Source organism: Drosophila novamexicana, unplaced genomic scaffold (assembly GCF_003285875.2).
Source record: "Drosophila novamexicana strain 15010-1031.04,08,12 unplaced genomic scaffold, DnovRS2.1 tig00000462-arrow-pilon, whole genome shotgun sequence".
In the NCBI taxonomy this organism is placed as follows: Eukaryota; Metazoa; Arthropoda; class Insecta; order Diptera; family Drosophilidae; genus Drosophila; species Drosophila novamexicana.
Genome location: NW_020824806.1, coordinates 2,801,054 through 2,826,643, shown reverse-complemented (window position 1 = coordinate 2,826,643; position 25,590 = coordinate 2,801,054). Strand labels below are relative to the sequence as shown.

The 25,590-nt window shown below is 43.1% G+C and overlaps 2 protein-coding genes across 2 annotated transcripts; both read left to right on the top strand.

Annotated features, from left to right (window-relative positions):
- Nucleotides 1-5,253: 5,253 nt before the first annotated feature.
- On the top strand, nucleotides 5,254-17,404 carry LOC115761077. Its single transcript, XM_030702695.1, has 12 exons — nucleotides 5,254-5,286; nucleotides 6,179-6,809; nucleotides 8,213-8,348; nucleotides 8,467-9,461; nucleotides 9,582-9,656; nucleotides 13,650-14,921; nucleotides 14,983-15,324; nucleotides 15,384-15,701; nucleotides 15,765-15,912; nucleotides 15,968-16,173; nucleotides 16,467-16,650; nucleotides 16,709-17,404. The coding sequence occupies exons 2-12, from the start codon at nucleotides 6,674-6,676 to the stop codon at nucleotides 17,019-17,021; spliced, it is 4,125 nt and encodes a 1,374-aa protein (XP_030558555.1). The 5' UTR covers nucleotides 5,254-5,286; nucleotides 6,179-6,673; the 3' UTR covers nucleotides 17,022-17,404.
- Nucleotides 17,405-17,617: 213 nt separating this feature from the next.
- On the top strand, nucleotides 17,618-18,997 carry LOC115760744 (endonuclease G, mitochondrial). The gene has a single exon (XM_030702221.1). It carries the CDS (start codon nucleotides 17,697-17,699, stop codon nucleotides 18,627-18,629), a length of 933 nt encoding a protein of 310 aa, XP_030558081.1. The 5' UTR covers nucleotides 17,618-17,696; the 3' UTR covers nucleotides 18,630-18,997.
- The last annotated feature ends 6,593 nt before the right edge of the window (nucleotides 18,998-25,590 follow it).

The following is a 25,590-nucleotide window of genomic DNA, read 5'->3' as shown; positions in this document are numbered from 1 at the left end:
GCATCAGTTGCTGCTGTAAAATGAAGTCACATTAAAAAAGTGGACTTTGTTGTTGTTGCTGTTATTGTCTCCTCCTGACATAGACAATCGAACTTTGACTCGGCAAGTTTTAATGCAAAATTTGTTATTTGTCTCTGTTCACTTTGTGTCACACAATACAAATTATTAAGCTCGCTCATAAAGTATCTGGAATGCTCGAGTGGGGCGTGTCTGTTTAAAAGATGCTCATGTTTGGAATAAGTGGCTATCGATAAATATCGATTTGATGGAAATGGTAAAGGGAGAAAATAACGAGAACGAGCATATCCTTATTGTCTCCGAAATCGTTCAGGCAATTTAACAGACCCAGATATACCCCGTTTATCCTCAACAAAGGGATATATTTATCACTGCCTAATAGTTAGACTGCTCACATTTGAAATAAAGTCTACGAAAGAGCTCAGATCAGATCGAACCATAAATAAATATATTCATATTGAATCAAATGTATATATATTTCCATTAAAATTGTCACTATATTTAACCGTGCAGGGAGATTAGGCAGTTGGTTGTACCCGATGGCAGCATTCTTGCTTGTTGTTATATTAATGACATTATATTAATGTCATAATCGCATTGTTTGCAACCTCTTCTGAAATTATTCCATGTGAATGATCAACTGGCACATAAAGCATATTGCGATTGAATGTATCGCTTAACTGCCTTCTTCGGCTGGCCACAAAAGTGAACGTCAGGGCAGCAACAGCAGCAGCAGCAGCAGCGACAACAACAACAACAGCAGCCACAAAAATTGTCAAGCTTATCCCTAGCATATCAAGCCCAAGACATCTTTGCAGACGACCTTGACTGTTATGTGGCCATAACAGCAGCTGTTGCTGTTGTTGTTGCTGCTGTTGCTGCGGCAATTGTTGCTGTTGCTGTCCGTGTCAATTAAACGCTGTAAATGGGTCACAATTGTCGCTGTCAAGCAGAGAGGGGCATCACGATCACGTACGGCTCGTGTGATTAACATAAACAACACCAAAAATTTGCAATAAAACGCATTTTTGTATTTTTCATTTTATTACCATTTTTGGGCAATTACTTAACAAGTTTCGAACCCTTTTAAAACTAATCATCAAATGCATCACACGCAGTCGATTTAATGGGCATTTGATGATCAATTTATGGGTCGACAAATTGACATAACAGCAGCTGTTGCATTCTGTTACGGCTGCTGTTAACTGAACTGTAAAGCATTGATGGGACTGCTATCAACTAAGCTGTACAGTGCTGATTGGACTAATCTGTGTAAGTGTGTCTCTGTGTATGTAGGTTAGTTGGTTTTTGCCTTAGACCACAAGGCGACCCCCTCAAGCCTTCTGTTACTGCTGCTGTTACGACTTCCTGTTAACTATGCTGTTAATCTTTGATTGGACTGCTATAAACCGAACGCTGTTAAACGTTGATTGGGCTGCTGTCTGTGTGGCCATGTATATGTAGGCCAGTGTGTTTTGGCCATAGACTGCAGGGCGACCCCCTCAAACAGGGCCCAGCTGCATTGCAGCAATCAGCTTGTTGCATGTGGATGGTTGCCAGGCCGGGCTGCCGCAAATTGCCCCGTTTGTCTTGGGTAATTGCATAATGGTTATTTGTGTGTTGATAAATATTCCAGTGAAACCAATGCGTACCACACCGGGAGCTGCAAGCTACATAAAACAATAATAATATGTGCCCCGTAGGCTGTGGCTGCCACTGCTATGGCTATGCGGATTATAACTTTCATTTTCAGTGCGCGAATCCCAAATTGCGAATGCAAATACTTCCTGTTAGGTGAGTTTAAGTTTTTCTTTCAACATTTCTGCGAAATGTGGGGCATGTGCGCGCCGCATTGCAACAAACAGCTGATTGCCAACACCGACTGTCAATTTAACATGAACATTTGATTTCTATAGCAGCGGCTCAATGACAACTCCCCCCTTAACCAAAAATAAAAGTTGATCAAGTGCTGCTTAGAGATAACATTATGGATATGACTGGCCCATACATAAAGTTGACATGATTGAACACAAATTGAATATGATACACAAATCGTTTATGATAAGCACAAAGCCGACTGAGCTAATGCCAGTTACGTGAATAACCAGTTTGTGCCGATTTGCCAAACAGCAACAAATAGCCCATAAACTGTAACCAATTCTTTGGACATTAAGAATCCGTTTCGGTATTTAAGTAACAATTGTAAGGCAATCAATTCAATCATATTTTTCTATCAGCTAGATCTATAATGATACTTGTTCTACATACATAAGTTTGTGAATGTGTAAGTATAGAGTCTAAGCGATTCAACAATTTGGGAAAAGTTAGGTTAGGTCGCAGAATGTTAGGTTAGGTTTGAAAATGTTAGGTTAGGTTAGGTTGGGTCAGATTAGGTTAAGTTAGGTCAAATTCCTGCCGGAAAGCCAACAAGAAAATAAGAAAAACAAAACTTCTACCTTCTTGGGGTTAAGATTTTACTTCTTTTTTTGCCCTGACGATATAGCGAATCCCTTCCAATTAGCCATATGGCATTCTCTTCTCATATCTTCAGTGCACGCATATGCCCTGCTGTCTGCTCTAAAGGGTGCTTTTCGGAATGCAGCAGACAAAGATCTTGATAAAGAGGCTCCGGCAAAAATGATTGAAGGCCATGCTTTGCATACGTTAGCCACAGACAAAATCGGGATAACTGGGAACATACTAATATATCCCCAACAAACCCTTGATTCCCAAGAATTATAAATCTGCTGCTGCTGCTTTGAACTGACCGCTGCAAAAGAAGAAGCAAAAACCTTTGCGTAATTTAACCGTTCCGCCCGCCACAACAAGTTGTCATCGGGCGGCGTTTCCTGCTCGCCCACAACTGTCAATCACCTCTGATCAATTTATGCGTTTACCCAATCGATGATTCGCATGGGAGCGCTGCGTTTTCCATTTCAAAATACGTTTTAAATTTTTATTATTATTATTATTTTTTTTTTTTTGCTGCGACGGGTGTTACATGGTCCTTGGGCCCGATGCGAGCGCAAGATATCTGCCGTCCAATATCTGTATTAGACACGCGCTGCATATGGAAATTGTTCACGCTGCAAAACGTGATGCCAAGTGGAATCGATATATTTGTTGTTGCCTTGCCGCACTTGGCAGTCGCGGCGCGTGCGCCATTCGCCGAGCACCTATTGAATTTTTTGAGGCGATTTTTTCAGGCGATTTTTTGAGGCGATTTTTGATAGGCGGCGACAGTTTGGCCGCACTGACACGCAAATATCGCAGCCAAATGTGGAGCAGAGCGCCCCCCAAAAAATACAAATCAAATTGATAAAAATAGAAATATCAAATGCGTATTGTGCAATCTTTCCAATGGCAAATTTTATACATATATAATAATTTGTTGCTGCTGCCAAATTTGCCTAATCCGACAGCAATTCGGGGCACGAACTGCAACCTTGAGCAGCGGCTGCACCTAGCTGGGCGTATTCTAAGGAATTCCTATTTGGCCAGGCAAATTGCTGCTAAGAATGAGCTCAGTTGAGATTCGGCGAATCTTGTCAGCAGCTGGGACGGCTGCTCCTGCCGCTGGATACGCTCGCTTAACTTTGCCGGCAGCGCAGCTGACGTCGACTGCAAAGTCGTTGCCGAGGCGCTGATGAAGAACAGCCCCGGCCTGAATTAGACGACGTCAGCGAGCATGACAAGGTCGGCAGTTAAAGGTGTCGCCAATTATAAGACCCCCCAAAAACAACACACACACACACAGCGCGCACAACACTTTTTGGTTGTTGCAGTGAAAACTTGCACCAATTAACGCTTCAGCTGTTTGTGTGAAAAACCGAAAACTCTTCAAGTTTTTCATATAATAACAGGTGCATTGGCCGGCGAGCAGAGCCCTCACTCAATTTGAATTGTGCGATCTAACAAAGCGTAAACTTAGTTTAAGGAAATTATTATGCCATTCTTTGGTGCTTTGAAGTTCTGGCTCTTTCCAATTCTGTAGTTGGCTCTAATTCAACTGCTCTACTAATTCTAATTCTACAGCAACAGACGTCTAGCACTTGCCTCTAATTGCGCGCACACAAATAAACACGCCTCTGCATACACTTTCCAGTTGGGGCATTTAAGCTTAATCACAATTTGCTTTTGTGCAGATAAGTAATCCGACTAGGAGACACCCTAAGCCCAGAAATGAATTGCAGATATAAACTTTCGGATTTTTTGTAATCCTCATATAATAAATGAGAAGCTACATACCAAATTTTAAGACTCTAGCTATAAAAATCTCCGAGATATGGTTTATATTATACATTTCCTGCAGGGTATAAATACAAAGGAAAAATTTGTATAAAAACTGCATACCTTAGAATATTATATTTAATATAAAAGCACTTCTTTGTATTTTAGGAAAAAGTGTATTTTAGACAAACTATACTTAATTTGTGCCATATTTCAATTTAAAGCTCAGCTTTTACACAAAATGCAGCTTGAAACACGCAAACAAATTTCTTGTTTAATCAAGAACAGCATAAAGCTTTTAAATTTTAGGTTTTTTTAGCTTAGAAAGCATTGCTTGCAAAAAGTTCACATTCAAAAACTTAATTCAAAAGCTCAGTTTATTAAGCTTATATTTAAGTCAAACTATACTTTATTGAAAAACTCAGTTTAATATTATAGGCCATACAAAGCTGGCTTACAGAAAGCTTTTAATTTAGAGAAATTTAACTTTACTTAGGGCACACTCAATTTTAATTAAAATCTCAACTCAATTTATAGGGCATACAAAATGCGGCTTGCCACAAGCACACAAATTGCTAGCTACAATTTCATATTGAAACAATTTTCTGTGAATCATGCGCAGCTATTAGAGAAAATGGTGGCTGGCGAAAGAAGGCGACGATGAAGACGACAACGACGACGGCGACGACTGCGACGTTGCCTCCAAGCTCAGCTGGCAGCAATTGCTAATGATGATCATAATGATGAGCTCCAGAGCCAAACTTCAGCTGCTGCTGCCTCAAGCTGCCTGCGCCTAACTGAGTTCAAATCTAAACGCCGTAAATGCCAGCTACAACAACAACAACAACAACAACAACAAAAGAGTGCGATGCTTTTATTTGATGTTGCTGCTGCCGGCGTCGCTGTCGCTGCTGCTGCCGCTGCGGGCAGCGCTGCTTTCTGCTCATCCGATGAGTTTCGAATACAACTAAATCAGAATTTTTATTCAGTTTCAATTGTTTAGCGAGTGCGGATCGGCGTTTGAGTTCGAGTCGCAGCGTAACAAAACAAATATAAAGCCAAACGAGAATCGAAAGCGGCAAACAAAAATAAAAGAAAACAAAAAAAAAATAGAAAAAAAATGTTATTAAAATAAACGCAAAAAGGGAAAGAAAATAATTTAAAAAAAAAAATACTTGAAATCAAAGCAAGTTAATTGAAATTGCGCTGCAGTTGTGTGTGTGTGTGTGTGTGTGTGTGTGATTTGCGAGCTTTCTTGTCATTAACCGTTTGCCAAAATGTCAAAGCGCAACGGAAGCTTGACAATCAAATTTACCGTTACAATTCTCAGCATAATTCGGCCGGAAAGGCGTTGAGATGTTGGCCCAGAAGCCGTATACTTAACACCTGAGTGAAATTTGGCGCAAAAAATAAAAAATAAAAAGATTTCTTTTTATAAACATTATACACATACATTTTTTCAAATATATTCTGAGCAGCTTTTCAATTAATCATTCATAATTTGGGTTTATATTTTTCTCAAGCGGTCATAATAAATTAATTGCCGGTTTTTTGTTTTTTATTTTTTGCTTCTTTCCCTCTCTATCGCTCGCTTTGGGCAATAATTAAAAGGTTTTGCGCGGTTTTAAGCTGTTTTGTTTTAAATTTTTGTTTTGTTTAATAATTTTTGATATTTTTTTGTTTTTGGCTTTACATTTGGCCAAGTGCGACGGCAATGATGCCAATTGTATTTACGCATTGCTGAGCACTTTGTCATTAAAAAAAAATGCTAATTACCAAGTGGCCAAAAAACTGGGGCCAAAAGGTCATAGGCTCCAGAACAGGCGTCATCAAGGAAGCCAACAGACGTTTTTTTTTTTTTTGGCCAGGTTAATGACACGCGCGCTCCGAGAATTGTTGAACTTCTTTTTTCCGAACTGAAACATTTCAGAATTTCGTTGCTGACGTCGCTTTTGGATTCGAACCCATAAATATGCGCTCTCCCACATCTCATCTTTAACGATCTGCATATTTTGGCAATATAATTAACGGTGAAAAGAATGTGAAAAGTAGCGAAACGTAACGCGAAAGCCACAAACTGAAGCAGTTATGCTCAAAGAAATGATGCCCACTGGCACGCGAACGTAACAGAAAGAAAGGAGACAACAACAAACGAAAAGAAAGAAAGAGCTTAAAAAGAAACAGAAGCTAAAGCAGAAACAGAAGGTTTCTACGCCGTTCGCGCTTGCCGCTGTCTTTCAGTTCCCAAGCTCCCGTCGATCCAAACAGTCCACTCGAACTCCCCACAATAATGCCAAAGGAAGTGAACAAGTGACAAAAAAATAAATAATATAAAGGGAAAAAGTTGTGTAAAAAAGGGAAATTATTGTTGCCGCTCACAAGTGAAAATACACGACAGCCCAAGCTAAGCTAAGAAACCGGGCAAATGCGGCAGATGCTCAAAGCCGCGCTCAGGCAGCGACGCTCGCTGCTCTGCCTGTTGCTGCTGCCGCTGCAGCTGCTGCTCGCGAATCTGGCAGCAGCGCTCACTGTGGATAATCAGCTGGTCTCAGCGCGAAATGGTAAGCGTTCGATGTCGAGATGTCCAGAGAAACCACAAAGCACAACAATTAACTCATAATCACAATTCTGATTGGGTTTTATGATCTGATTATAACTGTTATATGGAGAGCACAAAAGCCAGATTCTAGTTAGAATTAAACTTGACGTAGTCAGAGCTTTTTAAAAGTGGGTCATTAAAGAGCAACAACTGCAATATATATTTTTGCTAGTTAATAATATTAACAGCTCGATCTTTGGCAAGCCGAAGATTGAACACCCTTGCAGACATATGGCCTAAAAGTGATCGATCTATTGATCCGAACTTCCTAATGCTGGTATACATATACTGAGAGATGGATCAATGCAAAGTTTAATGGAGTTAGATTTAGGACTAAGAGAAAAGACAGACGGTCGGTGGGACGAACATGGCTAAATTGACCCGGCTATTGATATTGTTCAGGAATGGGTTCTTTAGGGTCTTCTTCATTGTATTAACCATTTCGTGACAAAATCCAGTCAACAGTACAAAAATATTTAAAAAGTTAAAAGAATCACTTTCTTTATTTTCCGTATCTGTTATTACGATTCTCTACAAGCTTCTTATGTATGCAATATCCAAGGTGTAGAAGGATTCCTATACTAGGAACTCCTAGAGTTTCAGTAAAATATAAAAATGGGACCACGACTCACTTGTATCATAATTGTTTGATTGTGGATCCTGATCTATCATCCGTTCTCACAAAACCCAAAATAAATGTCCTAACTTTACTTCGTATACAGAAATTCTAGGCTAATTGTCTACGTAATCTAAGTAAAGATACGTACAAATACTTTCAAATACTTTTCGCCAAATTATTTTAGTACATATTACATAGAACAGATCATAAAGTCCATCATGCAGCATAGACACAACCTGCAGAGGGCAACTGATTAATTTTGTTGTTGCCCCATTTGACCTTTCTGAATTATTCATGGGGCCTGGTTTGTGGCAAGTGTTGGGGCTGGAGTCGAGAGTTCTATGGGCCACACATGGGGCTAATGGCAGTCAACTGCGTCCGCACGGCACGCAAGCCATATAAAATTTACAAATTTGAATAAAGAACAAAGCTGAAACGTGGACACAATTGTCTGTGTGTGTGTATGGGGGGAGGGCCATAAAACTAACCTACCGTACAGTGGAACAAAAATGCTGCGAATGGCCTTGAAAGTGCAAGTGTTGACCACATGATGAGATCATTGCAAATGGAATTCGGAGTCGGAAGCTGTCAGTTTGGAGTTCCAAGCGGTGCAGAGGGAGGGAGGAGCTGCATTACTCAAGCGTTGTACTTTTTCTTGCACTTTTCTTTTGGCCAATTGCAGTTGGCCAATTTGCCAAGTTATTGTATTTTTAAGCGTCTGCTTGTTTTTCTTTTTCGCCGCGCAGACTGCTTCGAGCGGATCGCTTTGGAGGCAATGCTGCCATTTGAGAAGACCTTCCGCACCGAAGACACCAACTCGCTGAAGATGTGCAAGGAGAAGTGCCTGCAGGCGGGCGAGAAGTGTCAGGCCATCTCGTTCGGGTGAGTGCTGGCGAGGAGGCGGAGGAGGAGGCGTTGGACATTTGCAATTGCGATTACCCAATGTTGCAAAATAAAACGTTTCCATTTCTTATTTTTTTTTTTGCTTTTTCTGTTGCAGTGTGCATCGACGCGGAAACGGCACATGTCAGTTGTCATCGGAGCAGTATGGCGGCGGCGGCGGCGGCAGCAGCGGGCGCCCGGGTGGCGTCATCTTCGATCCCGACTTTGATTTGTATACGCGCAAAACGAATTGCTTTGATTTGAGCGACAATTCGATTGGCGCACCGAGTCCCATCAGCACGGGCGTAACGCCCGTGAATCTGCCCAATCGAGCGCTGGATGTGGGCAATACCCCGGTGCTGGTTGTGAATCCCACGCCGCACACCAATCAACCCGAGGCGCCGCAGCCGGTGCCCACGCCGCCCGGTGTCGGGGATCGCTTATATTTCTCCCACGAGATTTATCCCCTGTACAAATATCCGACGCTCTATGAGCACAACTATCCGGCGCCCAATGAGGAGGTATATATACCCGGCGGCTATGCGGCCAATGTGCCCGAGGTGGACGAGCGTTACAGGCCCTCCTATGGGCCTCTCGATGAGGAGGGCATACGTCCCACGCCGCATGGCCCGCCACGTCCCGTCTTTGGCCTGGGCTATGGCAATGGCTATAGCTATGGCACACCGGAGCGCTATGCGCCCACGACTTTGCGTCCCGCATCGGGCGAGCGTCCCAGCTATCCTCCTCGACCGGATTACGGCAGCGAACGACCCGATTATCCGCATCCTTCGCCGTCGCGTCCATTTGACAGCTCCACCTCACCTGGCTACGGACCACGGCCCACGTCTACTTATGATGGACCTGGTGAGCCACGCCCAGACTATACCAATCGACCCGATCCACCGCCGCATACAGCTCACGATGGCGGCTATGGACCTGGGCCAGGCTCTTCGGCGCGCCCGCCTGCCTACGACAGACCACCATCCCCCCTACCGCCTAGAGATGAGTATATGCGTCGCAACGGCAGCGCGATGCGACCAGATGGTTACTATGATGATGACAAGACCATAGCCACCTATTTCAATCCCGAGGATTATGTGCACGGCAACAAAAGTAAGAGCCCAACAAATATATCTTAACTATAAGGAAAACCACTGCGGAATTCCATTAAGAGGGATCTGTCGGTCCTTTACAATGTAGAATCTAATCTAATCTCGTGCTACTACTTTCCAGAGCCACCCATGCCCATGCCCATGCCTATGCCTGGTGACAGAGATCGCGATCGTTATCCCATGGATGAGATGAATGGTAAGTGGATAAATCTTTACAATAAAACATCTTAATATGGTCCCAACTAATTTGGATTCGCGCCCAGCTAACAGACAGTGGGAGGAGGAGGTTTTGGAAGCGGTTGCTTTTATTATTTTTGGTTTCGATTGTAACAAAAACTAAAAAAAAAAAAAAAAACTACCTAGAATTAACATTGCGCACAATTAAAACTCATTACGTTCGGGCGCAGGGAGGAGGAGGCGGCGGCGACAGTTGACCCACATTTCGGGCTGGCTTTTATTTGCGTAACAAAACTAAAAACCCATTAGACTAGCATAAAGCGCAATCTCTCGTCGAGTGGGTGGACAGTGGACAGTGGACAGACGCTGCATGTGTGCCCAAAAAGCATTTCCATACTAAATAATCCGAAAAGCTCACAAAACAAATGACCAAAACTCGCATGTGGAATGCGAAAATGTCGGGCAGAGTTTTTGAAAAATGGCAACAAATGTCAACAAAGTGGGTTATCGATGAGGTTGGGTCTACACATATATCTACATATAGAAGTTACAAGCTATTATAAAAACACAATGCAATATTTGATTCATGCCTAAGCGGTTGACATAAGCTACAAAACTACATTTAAGCTCAGTTTAGGATTCTATTTATGTCATATTGTAACCCTGATAAAACGTAAGCCACAATTTATTCCTTTAGATCCCAATATATGTTCCCTTGCGATTAAAGCGCCCTGCTAAGCTTCAAGCGGAAAGCAACAGTCTTGCGTCTTGTCGGGAGTTCGAGCCTCCAAATAAACCATTACTTGAGTTAACCCGCAGTTCTTAGACGGAAAATTGCTTGTGCTTGGGCATAGAGCACACGCAAACTCTTGTACACACATGATGTCAGCCGCGTTTATTTATTTTGAATGGGTTGTCAAGTGCACAAGATTTATGACAATTCTGAAATTGTGCTGCCGACTCATCAAAGAGTCATTTATATTTTGATTTTAGACTCGACTTCCTTTTGGTTTTCTCGACTGTGACGGACACAACGTACATGAACTTTCAGCTAAATATCCAGAGGGTGACATAAGCCAAGTTCAAATGCTAGTTGCGATCCGACAACGTAATTAAATCGTTGGGCTCTGCGTGCGCGTTTGTTAGTTGAATTTATTAGGCGTGGGACAGATCTCTTTGCAATAGCCGCAGATAAGCAAACAAGTAATACGATTAAGTAGATTGTTTTTTTTTTTGGGGCCTTAGAAGCGGAAGTGTAGCATGCCAATTTTAGCTTGTTTTTGGATTTGTTTACTTGTTTCTCTATTTTGGTACTAGGCTGGAATTGTGCAAGAGCAACTGCACTTGAATAAGCGCCCCGAAAGGCTGCATTGTATGCAAATTCTGTTAGACGAGCCGAAAGCCTCGTGCACAAAAAGCCAACCATTGAAATGACAGCAGTGACATTGATTAAGAAACGGAAATGCGCTCAGCTTGCTTTGGCTTTTTGTGCGGGCCAGCATCTGTAAGGGGCGGCTGGCACTTGCAGCTGTTATGATCGATGTAATTGCCGAGACTTGGGCAACGAACTTGATAATATATATGAATTATGCATGTTATAAGTACGTTATGGGCTATTTAGTCTTAGAGGAGAGAGACTTAGGCAACAAACATGACGGGCTGTATTTAAAAATTGAAAAATATTGACTGAGATACCGAACTGTATTTAACAGAGGCTTTATCATTAAATACTAGTTTTAGCAAGTTCTGAAGCTATTTAGCTGGTTATTTGCGAACACAGCAGGCAGCAGGCGCTGCCAAGGAAAACAAAAGACTTAGGCAACAAACTTGACTTACGATGTTAGATTTAAAAACATTGGTATAATCGTTGACATATGCTACTAGATGTTATCTAAAAGTGGCCTCAAGACTCTACAACTTTATGCAACAGGCAGCAGGCGCTGCCAAGGAATACAAAAGACTTAGGCAACACACTTGATTTGCAGTTTGACTTTGTTTTAGCTAAACTCTTAAAGTTCAGTTAAAGAGATGATAGGTTTGATAGGATAGATAAATTATAATGTATTGAAAAAGAGATTGCGGAATATGAACACAAAAGTTTATATAGAGCTGAAAGAGATTTGGACAGCAAACGTGAGCAAGAAACTATACTTCATTATTGTTATTACAAATATGTAGTTACGAGCTATCAACTTAACTTTTTTAGATAACCTTGGCTAATATGCCCTACTGCAAGGATAGCACAACATCCATAAAGTAGGAATTGGAAACTAGCTTCTTGTTGTTATGTTGCCCACTTAAATAACTGATGTGCCGATCAGCCCAATGTATTCGAGGATTGAGCCTGGCCAACTCCCGTGAAAATCTCCACAATATTTTTCGCTCCCATGAAAAACTAATAGTTTGATACAAAGTAGCTGTACTGAAGAGATGATATATTGTATCAAGTTTCCCGTTCAGTAGTCGGCATATATTATTGATCCCTTAAAAAATGTAGCTCAAATTTACTAAACTAATATATATATATATATATGCTAATTTTCTGTTTATTGATATATAGTAGAACCATAGCATATAATTTCCTAGAAAACCTTTACGATAGAATATAGTCAAATATTTTATGACATTTTCAAAGCGAAATTTCCAAGAAATTTTCGTTGAATTTTCCAAGCAGCATTCACTTGCGGCATCCTTGAGTGACGTCGGTTAATGCTTGACTGCTTCACACGCTGCTGTTGGCCAGAAGGTACTAGCCAATTGCCCTCGTATTTTCATCTGAATCAAAGATAAGAAATCTGCAGCCCCGAAAAGTACTCATTAAAAGCGTGTCTCAAGGCTTCAAAGACGACGACGCCCCGTTGGCATCATCATAATAATCAGCAACATAAGCGAGAGGCAGAGAACAAATCGCAGACCAAAAAAAAAAAAGCTCCCACCGCAGAAAAGCTCAAAATTTGTGCGCTGTGAAAAACGCGCGCGGGCGTTTTTCTAATACCGTGTATAAAACCGCAAGCTTGACCACAGCAGCCGCTCAGTCGCCATTAGAAACGCCAACGCAGCGCGTCGCAGCTCGCCGGAAATAGACGCGTTTACGTATATCCTGTTGCGTGTGCTTGTGCTTGTGTGAGTGAGTGCGTGTCTGTGTGTGTATGTGGGCTATTTAATGGCTGCTGCGCCTGCGTTTTCACGCAATTGACATTCAAATGCGATAAAAAGAATTTAAATAAAATAAAAATAAAAACACGCGCTTACGTAATCAGTGAGCACATCAAATAAATGAAAATAATAATAGAATTAAAAGCCCAGCTGGATTATATACAAATTTGATATCTGTGCATTTAGTGCTTCGCTGAACGCGATTCAATGCGTTTGCAAACAGTCGACAAGCCGCTGCCTTGGCTGCTTTGGCTACTGCTGCTGCTGCTTTGGGGCAGCTCCGGCGGCAGCGCCAAATTTGTGAGTCCTACGCGACACAGCAGCGGCGGCAGCGACATAAGCAGCACAATTATCATTGTGGAGGATGCCAAAGGTAAGGGACAGACGTGAACAGACACCAACTCGGTCAATGCACTGGCCCAGAAGACGCGTTTGGTGCGTATTTAAAGTAATTTGCATAATTTTTCAAAGCAAAAGAACTGCCACTCAAGCCCAATTTTCCAGAGATTATCTGAGCAAAAGGCCTTGTGCCAGCCAGGGGGGAGGCGGGTTGCGGGGCATGTCGCAAAAACATGACTCGAACATAATTTAGCAGCAGCAGCGGATGTGATGGCAGCAGCACAAAAAAAAAAAACAAATAATGAAAAAGAAAAACTATAAGAAAAACATGTAGCAACATGAAGCAGCCGATCTTGGGGGTTCTGCTGGCTCCGCGCTTCACTGACTTCAGCTTTTACAGCTTATGAGCAGGTCGTTTTTGTATTTTTTTTTTTGTTTGTTGCTTTGAGCGGAGGCGACGGCGGCGTCGATTGCTTCACTTGTTTTGCTGCATCTTCACATCTTCTCCTTGTTGCAGCCTGCTTCCGGCGTGTGCTGGCCGGCAAGCGTATCGCGCCGCATTGGGTGCGTCGCTCCATATCCTGTGAGCGTGTCGAGGATTGTATGCGCGAATGCGGCCACGAGAAGCGCTTCATGTGCGAGGGCTTTAACTATCGCCTGGATCCTTCCGGACATGGCCAGGGCGATTGTGAGCTGATTGAGCTGCCGCTGTCCCAAATGGATCTGTATTCCAGCGCCAATCGACGCGATTCGAATATGCTGCGGCATCCGGACTATGATTATTATGAGCGGGATCGCAATGCGCCCAGCAGCTGTCGACGCAGCGCCTGCCAGGACTGCTCCAAGGGGCCCATCAGCAGCAATCCCATTTACTTTAAGCCCAGCAGCAGTGGCAGCTATCCACCCGGGCCCAGCAGCGGCGGCGGCTATGGCGGCGATCGGGAACGTGATCGTGAACGTGATCGGGATCGTGATCGTGATCATTATCGTCCGCAGCCGCCACACAGCAGCACAGCTGTGGATCATTATCGCGGTCCGTCGGGACCATCCAGCAGTTCCTACGAGCATCGACCCTTTTCCACGGACTATCACAGCTCGCATTCCTCCAGCTCGGCGTCTTCCTCATACGAGTTCTCCTCGCATGGCAGCGGCTCCGGCTCCGGCTACTTTGGCCACACGCCGCCGAGCAGCTTTGGCGATCATTCGCGACCTGATTACATTGATCGGCATGATTATGCGCGTCCCGAGCCGCCGTCGCGTTATAGGCCCGATCGCTGGGAAACGCTGCCCAGCAGCTCGGGTTATGACAGCTCGGCGTATAGGCCGCCGCGTCCTGAAACGGATCGCATCGACAAATACAGACCTTCGTATCGTCCTGGCCACGACTATTCGCCGTATCGCCCACACGAGCCTAGTCGGCCGGCGCCCGCCGGTCCACCAGCAACAGGTCTTGCCCACAACTACCTGGATCGCGATGGTCCCGGCTCCGGCCCGGGACCCGCTAGTGTGTCTTATAAGAAGCCCAACAAGTTTGTGCCCTACTTGATTGGCGCGGAGGAGCAACTGGGCAACTATGGCGGCGGAAATAGCAAGCACAGCTTCTATGAATCGCAGCGTCGCAAGGATCAGCACGATTTCAACTATTTTGAGCTGGGCTCAACGCACCACCGAGAGCCACCACGTGAGTCGAATGCGGTGCTACGTTATCCCGGCTCCAGCTATGACCAGGACTATCCACGCTTGCGCAACGACTACAGACAACAGTGGACCAGACGACCCGGACCAGATGGTAAGCAACTGAGGAGGAGCACAAGGCTTGCAACATAATCTTTCTATGTCCCGCCCATTAGAATGCTCCGCTAAGACCAGCGAAGGCTTTCGGCTGCACAAGACCGCCGTGAAGCATGCCTTCAATGTGCCCACACTGACGGAATGCGAGCGTTTGTGCTCGGATCAGCGACCGAGCTTCATATGCCACACGTTCAGCTATCGGTACAACCAGGCGGGCCGCGATAATTGCATGCTCTGCGACAGGCCCGTCAATATGCTGGACTATTATGTGGACATAGAGCCGGATCGGGATTATGATATCTATTCCATGGCGGATGATATGGACGTGTGCAGGTCGCCGTCGCCGCCGCCACGGCGTAGCGATGGACCCAGCACTGCACTCTCCGATCCGCGCAATGCACGTGAGTTTGGGCGGGCAGCTGTTGAAACTATTGCTCCAACCCTATGTTGTCGTTTACAGAATGCTTCTTCCGCGCCATTGATGCCACGCGCTTTTTCAAGTCCATTGTGCGGGATTCGCTTACTGTGCGCTCTGTCGGCGAGTGCGAGATGGAGTGCATCCGCTCGACCAAGTTCACGTGTCGCGCCTTCGCCTTTCGCTATGGCCAGCAGAGGCATGCGGGCGTCATTGATAACTGTCAGCTGAGCGATTGGCCGGTCCGAGATATGGACAAGGAACGGCATCTGATCCTGGATGCTGCCTTTGATATCTTTGAGCGCGCCAGCTATGGACATGGCTGTGAAATACAGCCCATTATGGATGAGAAGCACAAGAAACGTTCGTAGACCAGCTCGAGAAGCCTTCCCACCAGATCTGACTAGATTTTCTTTTTCTTTTCAGTGTGCTATCTGGGCTATGGCTCGCCGGCGCGCCTGTTACCCCCGGCTATCAAGAAGGTCATCTCTGTGCCCTCGGAAATGGCCTGCAAAAAGGAATGCATACGCTTCCGAGAAACGACGCCCTTCAAGTGCTACGCCTTTAGCTACGGGTAAGTCTGTCGCTCTTGAACCAACCTTTCACCCCACTAAGTATTTAAACTGCAGCGCTCAGGCTAGTTCCTTCAATTGCGAAATGTCCGATCTGGATCAGACGGAGCTCAAACTGGATGTGCACTATACGCACACCAAGGAGCGCGATTACTGGCTATTCGCCTGGAATCCATTCGATTGGACATGCCGCGACAAGGTCAACACAATTGGCGGATCGCGTGTTAATAACGATAGACGCATGGACATATTCCGGGAACCGGGTAAACTGACTATCTTAACCTGTTGCACGTCCATCATTGTGTAAATAACCAGCGGTTGACCAATCCAAATATGTGTATAACCCAAAAAGTAGCATTAGTTTTATATATATATAAAATATAATTAGTTTGTAATACGGCGCAGAATGTACATACAAATAACGTCTACCTGTACAGTAGTACCCATGTACCCCCATAACCAAGACGAATCCAAGTACCCCCTCCCCTAATACTAACTAAGTGTTGCGCATGCACAAAAGGGGTTTCCAATCCATAACTAACTTTTTATTCGGAAGGCGACGTTGCCTGGCGCCACTATACGGTCTCCGGCAAGCCCTGTCGACGCAGCAGTCCCTGCGAGAAGAATCTCATAACTGGTTTCTATTCCTGCGAAACGGATGGCTCCGAAATTGGCTCCTGGGACTATTGCTGCAAAACGGATCATCCCTGTGGCTACAGTCGCGGCTTCGACTATCCCTGGTAAGTGTCCATGAACTTTTGAGCGAGTGCCAAAGCTAACATTTCTGGACCCGACCAGGTGCTTTGTGGGCGACGAGGCGGATCAGTGGCGCAAGTGCAGCGATCGTTACTTTCCCGGCAGCAACAACACCAAGCCAAGCACCCACTCGAGCCTGGGCCTGCTCAGCGGCAGCAAACAAAAACCGAAGCATCAGCAGGCGACAGCGGCGAGCAGCGAATACACACAGCATCCGCCGCGGCCCGGCGGCCTGCAGAGTCTCAGCGACTTTGCGGCCGCCCGGCTCTGGCCCGTCACCTATCTGTATAGCGAGGGGCCGCCAAATGCTACCGAGTTTAGTAATTTCGTCGATTGCAACAAGGAGACGTGCTAGCAGCGGCAGCACGCGACAGCTTATTAAGTAGTTTCCCATTAATCAGATTTTCCGATAGGTTCTAAGTCCCGCTCTTGCCCCCAGCCCACGCCCCCGCCCCTTCGACTAACTTAGTTCTAACAATGACGAAAAAAAGAAGCATTCTCACCGGTTTGTCTGCTGCCCACGTTGCAAATGTGTCGTTGTGATTTTCAATGAGATTGGATACAATTTTCCGTCGTAAAAAACCAATTAACTTATTAATTTTTCTTTTTACATATAACGTTAATCACAGGTTCGTGCTGGCGATAAATCTTGTACTTTAAGTTGAATTTAAACGTACTTTATGTACATGTATGTAGAAATATATGTGTATTAATAAATAAAACTAGTTAACTGCGGAGCGGTTGAAATTCGATCGACATTCTATTGAAACTACTTTAATTTTTCTTATTGTACACTTTAAATTACTGTAAAACTTGATTAGCTGCTTTTTCGCGGTTAAACTAATAAGGCGCTAAATTACCAAGCAAATATACTAGAAACTTGGTATTTTCACATGCTATTTTTTTGGTATTATTTAAACTGTCATCTACGTTCACACTGGCTTTCAAACAGCTGACAATGGGAAATTGTGCAATTGCCACACGGCATGCTAATCTTTTGTAAATATTATAAATAAAACAATATTTAAAAATGAGCCGCTTAAAAGTGAAAAGCATCCTTGCAATCGGCGCCACAGCCCTTGGCGCCTTCTATCTGGGTTCATATACAGAACGCCATCAGAGCGGCAACAATGAATATGAACACCGCAAACTACCACGTCTACCTGGACTTCCAGTGTTTGGAACTGTTTCTGCCGCCACGCTGATGCCCGCAAACGAGGTAAACCTGACCGCCCAGCCCTCACGCATAGCACAGATCATGAAGTATGGTTTTCCCGGCCTAGATAATGTCCGTTCCCACTCGGACTATGTGCTCTCCTATGACAGACGCAATCGTGTGCCCCACTGGGTGTTCGAGCATCTGACTGCAGAATCTGTGGCCAAGAATGACCAAGTGGATCGCGCCAAATGTGACTTTAGGCCGGATGAGAGCATCCATCCCTATTTTCGCGCGCAAAACACCGACTACCGGCGCTCCGGCTACGATCGTGGCCACATGGCGGCAGCGGGCAACCATCGACTGCATCAGAAGCACTGCGACGACACCTTTCTGCTGTCCAACATGGCGCCACAGGTGGGCCAGGGCTTCAATCGTGATGCCTGGAACAATCTTGAGATTCATGTGCGCAAACTCACGAACATCTACAGCAATGTCTACGTCTGCACGGGCCCGCTATACCTGCCGCATAAGGAGAACGACGGCAAGACATATATCAAATACGAGGTGATCGGTGCCAATACGGTGGCTGTGCCCACGCATTTTTACAAGGTGATTGTGGGTGAGGCGACGGACCAGAGGCTGCACATGGAGGCATATGTGATGCCCAACCAAGTGATTAGCAACGATACCCCGCTGCAGGTGTTCCAAGTGCCGCCCGAGACGGTGGAGCGAGCAGCAGGCTTGCTATTCTTCGATCAGCTTAACCGGAAACAGCTGGCGAGCATTAATGGAAAAAAAGTTTAAATTGTACATTGTATTTTAGTTGTTTTGGATTTTCTTTTCGTTTCCAAAGAATTGTGTTCATTAATAAAAGTAAACAATGCATATTAAAATACAAATATACATGCTAGTATATGGCAGCTCTTATATTTTTAAAAATTGAATCACGCCGCGCGACCATTACACAATGGATTAACAGCTGCATGGACGCTATTGTGAACGAAGCTTGAAAAATACTAAAAATATGAAAAATATAACAAATGACAAGTTCGATAGCGAAGCGTGGCTGGTATAACCTATCGATAACTTATCGCCATCATTAGTTAAGCCGCGGAAAAGAGGCAGAAGAAGAAGAAATTGGTGAACATATCAAAAATTATAAAGTGAATAAGAAAAATAAAAACCCCTTTAGAATATTAATCGGATTTAATTTGCTCTGCAGTTAACGAGTTATAAATACGCATACGCGAATATGACGCACGCTTAAATTCAACTTATGTACAACAAAACTGTGATTACGGCTTGTGTTAAAACAAAATTAATAGGTATATTAACGCTTTACGACGAAAAATTGTGTCCCATCCAAATTGATAATCACAGCGACACATTTGCAACGTGTGCAGCAGACAAACCGGTGAGAATGCTTCTTTTTTCGTTATTGTTAGAACTAAGTTGGCCGTAGGGGCGGGGGCGTGGGCTGGGGGTAAGCGGGGCTTAGAACCTATTGAAAAATCGGAGTAATGGGAAACTTCCTTATAAGCTGTCGCGTGCTGCCGCTGCTAGCACGTCTCCTTGTTGCAATCGACGAAATTACTAAACTCGGTAGCATTTGGCGGCCCCTCGCTATACAGATAGGCGACGGGTCAGCTGGGTAGGCCCAGCCTAGAGCGAGTGCTTGGTTTAGCGCTGTTGTGGGGATTATGCAGATTGCTGCACTTGCACTTGATGGATCTACCGAATGCCGAATCAGAAACTAATTATATATTAATTATAAAACTAAAGTCACATTCTGGCGATCCGACAATTGTGTTGTTATTGTCGTATTGTTGTGTTGACCATGGATAAAATTATATAGGATTGGATAAAATTGTATAGGATATTTGAGGGTATTATTTTCACATGAATTTCGACCTAGAATTATGTTTCCAGATTTAGATGCCAAATTGATCTAGAGGCCCACGAAGAGGCATATCTCGTTAAAATCGGATGAGATTTGACCGAGTTAGGAGGGTGGGAATTTTCGACTTATGTCCATAAAGGATAATATCATGTATAGCCCGGCTTTGCCCGTGGCACGATTGAAACTGAGCTTTAAATCGATCGGAGCCGATTTCTCCATTGGGGTGGTATTTCCCGAAACCCCGTCTAACACAAGGGAACAACAGGGAAAATCTCAGCTTTCTAGATCTAACGGCTTGGGCTGTTGTAAGCCAATCAGTCGTCATTCAGTCAGGACAAACAGTTTTATATATAGAGATATGTTAGTTATATTAATACTCCGCAAAGGCGGTTTCCTTTGTGTGTGCCTGAGATTTGAGGCTCGCAGCATTTCTGCAAACACAAAAAAACAACCTGCCGTCAAAAGTCTAATTAGCTAATGGCCCGGAATTGCTTCTTGCTGATGCGAAACGCTGTTTTAAATACTTAAACCCCAGCCTGGAAGCAAAGAACAGGATTCTGGACGGCTGCAAAGCATTTCCATTCAATTTTCCCGACGCTGCAGCGGGGCTTTTCAACATTTATTGTGATTATTTGGCCTTATGCTGGTTGTTGTGTTTTGCCCTACGCCAATTCGGAGATCCTTAGCTGACGTCACGGATTTCAGCCAACTGCAGCAAACTGGCCAATACCAAAACGCAACTAGGCCAACTGCAACTCAAATCAGCCGTCAATCAAAATGCAAACCCCTCCAGTAGTTCCACACCGACCTTAAATCAATGGAAAGGCATATGCACTTCGGTGTTCGGTTGAAAGAATTTTGATCTTGTTTTTTCACTTTTTGCACTTTTTGCTTTGGAATTTCGTGCAGCCGCAGAAAGAGAAAACATTCGGCTTTACACTTATATTTTTTTCATTTTATTCAGCTTGAATTGAAAAAAAACAAGGTTCTAGTCGGGAGCTCACGACTAGGGGATACCCTGAACCCTCTTCTTCCAACATCAAATGCATATATATATTCTATTTTAGAAGCTATATGTCAAGTTTGGTGACTCTAGTTCTTATTATATACCAAAATTGCCCAAAAAACAGGATATCGATATCGATTTTTATCGATTGCTTGGAAACGGAGTAAGTTATTGATTATCGGAAACACACTCGATCTGCGCGGGAACTAGGAGCATCTACATCTAAAATTTTAATTTCTAGCTCTTATAGGTTCTGAGATCCTTGCGTTCATACATACGGACGGACGGATGGACGGACGGACGGACGGGCAGACAGACGGACATGGCTAGAGCGACTCAACTATTTATGCTGATCAAGAATATATATACTTTATGGGGGAGAGTTGCTTCCTTCTGCCTGTTACATACATTTGTAGTTTGCACAAATACAATATACCCTTATACCCATTTTTAATGGGTTCAGGGTATAAAAAGCCAAACTTCGTGAAAATCGGATGAGATTTGGCCGAGATATGGGGCCATGTCTATATACGAATTTTGGGGTAAGATTTGGACATGAATTTCGACTAAAAAATCGCTGTTCATATTTGAATGCCAGATTAATCTAGAGGGAAAACCATGAAGAAAAATCCAAACTCGTAGAAATCGGATGAGATTTCACCGAGTTATGGGGTGGTATTTTTTGACCCATGTCTATATACGAATCTGGGGTAAGATTTGGACATGAATTTCGACTAAAAATCGGTGTCGAGATTTGAATGCAAGATTAATCTAAAGGGAAAACTATAAAGAAAAAGCCAAACTTAGTGGAAATCGGATGAGATTTGGCCGAGATATGGGGGTGGTCATTTTTGACTTATTATATACGAATCTTGGGGTAAGATTTGGACATGCATTTCGACTAAATAATCGGTGTTCAGATTTGAATCCCAGATTAATATAGAGGGAAAACCATGAAGAAAAATTCAAACTTCGTGGAAATCTGATACGATTTGACCGAGTTATGGGGTAGGTTATTTTTGACCCATGTCTATATACGAATCTTGGGGTAAGATTTGGACATGAATTTCGACTAAAAATCGATGTTCAGATTTGAATGCCAGATTAATCTAGAGGGAAAACCATGAAGAAAAAGCCATACTTCGTGAAAATCGGATGAGATTTGACCGAGATATGGGGGTGGTAAATGTTCACCCATATCTATATACGAATCTGGGGTAAGATTTGGACATGAATTTCGACTAAAAATCGGTGTCGAGATTTGAATGCAAGATTAATCTAAAGGGAAAACTATAAAGAAAAAGCCAAACTTAGTGGAAATCGGATGAGATTTGGCCGAGATATGGGGGTGGTCATTTTTGACTTATTATATACGAATCTTGGGGTAAGATTTGGACATGCATTTCGACTAAATAATCTGTGTTCAGATTTGAATCCCAGATTAATATAGAGGGAAAACCATGAAGAAAAATTCAAACTTCGTGGAAATCTGATACGATTTGACCGAGTTATGGGGTAGGTTATTTTTGACCCATGTCTATATACGAATCTTGGGGTAAGATTTGGACATGAATTTCGACTAAAAATCGATGTTCAGATTTGAATGCCAGATTAATCTAGAGGGAAAACCATGAAGAAAAAGCCATACTTCGTGAAAATCGGATGAGATTTGACCGAGATATGGGGTTGGTAAATGTTCACCCATATCTATATACGAATCTTGGGGTAAGATTTGGACATGAATTTCGACTAAAAATCGGTGTCGAGATTTGAATGCAAGATTAATCTAAAGGGAAAACTATAAAGAAAAGCCAGACTTCGTGAAAATCGGATGAGATTTGACAGAGTTATGCGGGTGGTAATTTTTGACCCATGTCTATATACGAATCTTGGGGTAAGATTTGGACTTGAATTTCGACCAAAAAATCGGTGTCGAGATTTGAATGCCACATTAATCTAGAGGGAAAACCATGAAGAAAAAGCCAGACTTCGTAAAAATCGGATGAGATTTGGCCGAGATATGGGGGTGGTAATTTTTGACCCATGTCTATATACGAATTTTTGGGTAAGACTTGGACATGAATTTCGACAAAAAAATCGGTGTCGAGATTTGAATGCCACATTAATCTAGAGGGAAAACCATGAAGAAAAGGCCAAACTTCGTCAAAATCGGATGAGATTTGACCGAGATATGGGGGTGGTAATTTTTGACCCATGTCTATATTCGAATTTTGGGGAAAGATTTGGACATAAATTTCGACTAAAAAATCGGTGCTCAGATTTGAATGCCAGATTAATCTAGAGGGAAAACCATGAAGAAAAAGCCAAACCTCGTGAAAATCGGATGAGATTTGACCGAGATATGGGGGTGGTAAATGTTCACCCATATCTATATACGAATCTTGGGGTAAGATTTGGACATGAATTCCGACCAAAAAATCGGTGTCGAGATTTGAATGCCACATTAATCTAGAGGGAAAACCATGAAGAAAAAGCCAGACTTCGTAAAAATCGGATGAGATTTGGCCGAGATATGGGGGTGGTAATTTTTGACCCATGTCCATATACGAATTTTGGGGTAAGATTTGGACATGAATTTCGACCAAAAAATCGGTGTCGAGATTTGAATGCCACATTAATCTAGAGGGAAAACCATGAAGAAAAAGCCAAACCTCGTGAAAATCGGATGAGATTTGACCGAGATATGGGGGTGGTAAATGTTCACCCATATCTATGTATATCGAATCTTGGGATAAGATTTGGACTTGAATTTCGACCAAAAAATCGGTGTCGAGATTTGAAGAAGAAAAAGCCAGACTTCGTAAAAATCGGATGAGATTTGGCCGAGATATGGGGGTGGTAATTTTTGACCCATGTCTATATACGAATTTCGACCAAAAAATCGGTGCTCAGATTTGAATGCCAGATTAATCTTGAGGAAAAACCATGAAGAAAAAGCCAAACTTCGTGAAAATCGGATGAGATTTGGCCGAGATATGGGGGTGGTAATTTTTGACCCATATCTATATACGAATCTTGGGGTAAGATTTGGACTTGAATTTCGACCAAAAAATCGGTGACGAGATTTGAATACCACATTAATCTAGAGGGAAAACCATGAAGAAAAAGCCAGACTTCGTGAAAATCGGATGAGATTTGGCCGAGATATGGGGTGGTCATTTTTGACCCATGTCTATATACGAATATTGGGGTAAGATTTGGACATGAATTTCGACCAAAAAATCGATGTTCAGATTTGAATGCCAGATTAATCTACAGGGAAAACCATGAAGAAAAAGCCAAATTAATAATGGTAATTTTTGACCCATGTCTATATACGAATCTTGGGGTAAGATTTGAACTTGAATTTCGACCAAAAAATCGGTGTCGAGATTTGAATGCCACATTAATCTAGAGGGAAAACCATGAAGAAAAAGCCAGACTTCGTAAAAATCGGATGAGATTTGGCCGAGATATGGGGGTGGTAATTTTTGACCCATGTCTATATACGAATTTTGGGGTAAGATTTGGACATGAATTTCGACCAAAAAATCGGTGTCGAGATTTGAATGCCACATTAATCTAGAGGGAAAACCATGAAGAAAAAGCCAGACTTCGTAAAAATCGGATGAGATTTGGCCGAGATATGGGGGTGGTAATTTTTGACCCATGTCTATATACGAATCTTGGGGTAAGATTTGGACTTGAATTTCGACCAAAAAATCGGTGTCGAGATTTGAATGCCACATTAATCTAGAGGGAAAACCATGAAGAAAAAGCCAGACTTCGTAAAAATCGGATGAGATTTGGCCGAGATATGGGGGTGGTAATTTTTGACCCATGTCTATATACGAATTTTGGGGTAAGATTTGGACATGAATTTCGACCAAAAAATCGGTGTCGAGATTTGAATGCCACATTAATCTAGAGGGAAAACCATGAAGAAAAAGCCAAACTTCGTGAAAATCGGATGAGATTTGACAGAGTTATGGGGGTGGTCATTTTTGACCCATGTCTATATACGAATATTGGGGTAAGATTTGGACATGAATTTCGACCAAAAAATCGATGTTCAGATTTGAATGCCACATTAATCTAGAGGGAAAACCATGAAGAAAAAGCCAAACTTCGTGAAAATCGGATGAGATTTGACAGAGTTATGGGGGTGGTAATTTTTGACCCATGTCTATATACGAAGCTTGGGGTAAGATTTGGACTTGAATTTCAACCAAAAAATCGGTGTCGAGGTTTGAATGCCACATTAATCTAGAGGGAAAACCATGAAGAAAAAGCCAGACTTCGTAAAAATCGGATGAGATTTGGCCGAGATATGGGGGTGGTAATTTTTGACCCATGTCTATATACGAATCTTGGGGTAAGATTTGGACTTGAATTTCGACCAAAAAATCGGTGTCGAGATTTGAATGCCACATTAATCTAGAGGGAAAACCATGAAGAAAAAGCCAGACTTCGTAAAAATCGGATGAGATTTGGCCGAGATATGGGGGTGGTAATTTTTGACCCATGTCTATATACGAATTTTGGGGTAAGATTTGGACATGAATTTCGACCAAAAAATCGGTGTCGAGATTTGAATGCCACATTAATCTAGAGGGAAAACCATGAAGAAAAAGCCAGACTTCGTAAAAATCGGATGAGATTTGGCCGAGATATGGGGGTGGTAATTTTTGACCCATGTCTATATACGAATCTTGGGGTAAGATTTGGACTTGAATTTCAACCAAAAAATCGGTGTCGAGATTTGAATGCCACATTAATCTAGAGGGAAAACAATGAAGAAAAAGCCAGACTTCGTAAAAATCGGATGAGATTTGGCCGAGATATGGGGGTGGTAATTT

Bases quoted from the DNA above. Each gene is read 5' to 3' on its own strand.
- LOC115761077 (XM_030702695.1), top strand. From the start codon at position 6,674: ATGCGGCAGATGCTCAAAGCCGCGCTCAGGCAGCGACGCTCGCTGCTC. The intron at 9,657-13,649 runs GTAAGTGGATAA...TCCTTGTTGCAG, and splicing joins TCCCATGGATGAGATGAATG to CCTGCTTCCGGCGTGTGCTG. The intron at 16,174-16,466 runs GTAAACTGACTA...TTTATTCGGAAG, and splicing joins GGACATATTCCGGGAACCGG to GCGACGTTGCCTGGCGCCAC.
- LOC115760744 (XM_030702221.1), top strand. From the start codon at position 17,697: ATGAGCCGCTTAAAAGTGAAAAGCATCCTTGCAATCGGCGCCACAGCC.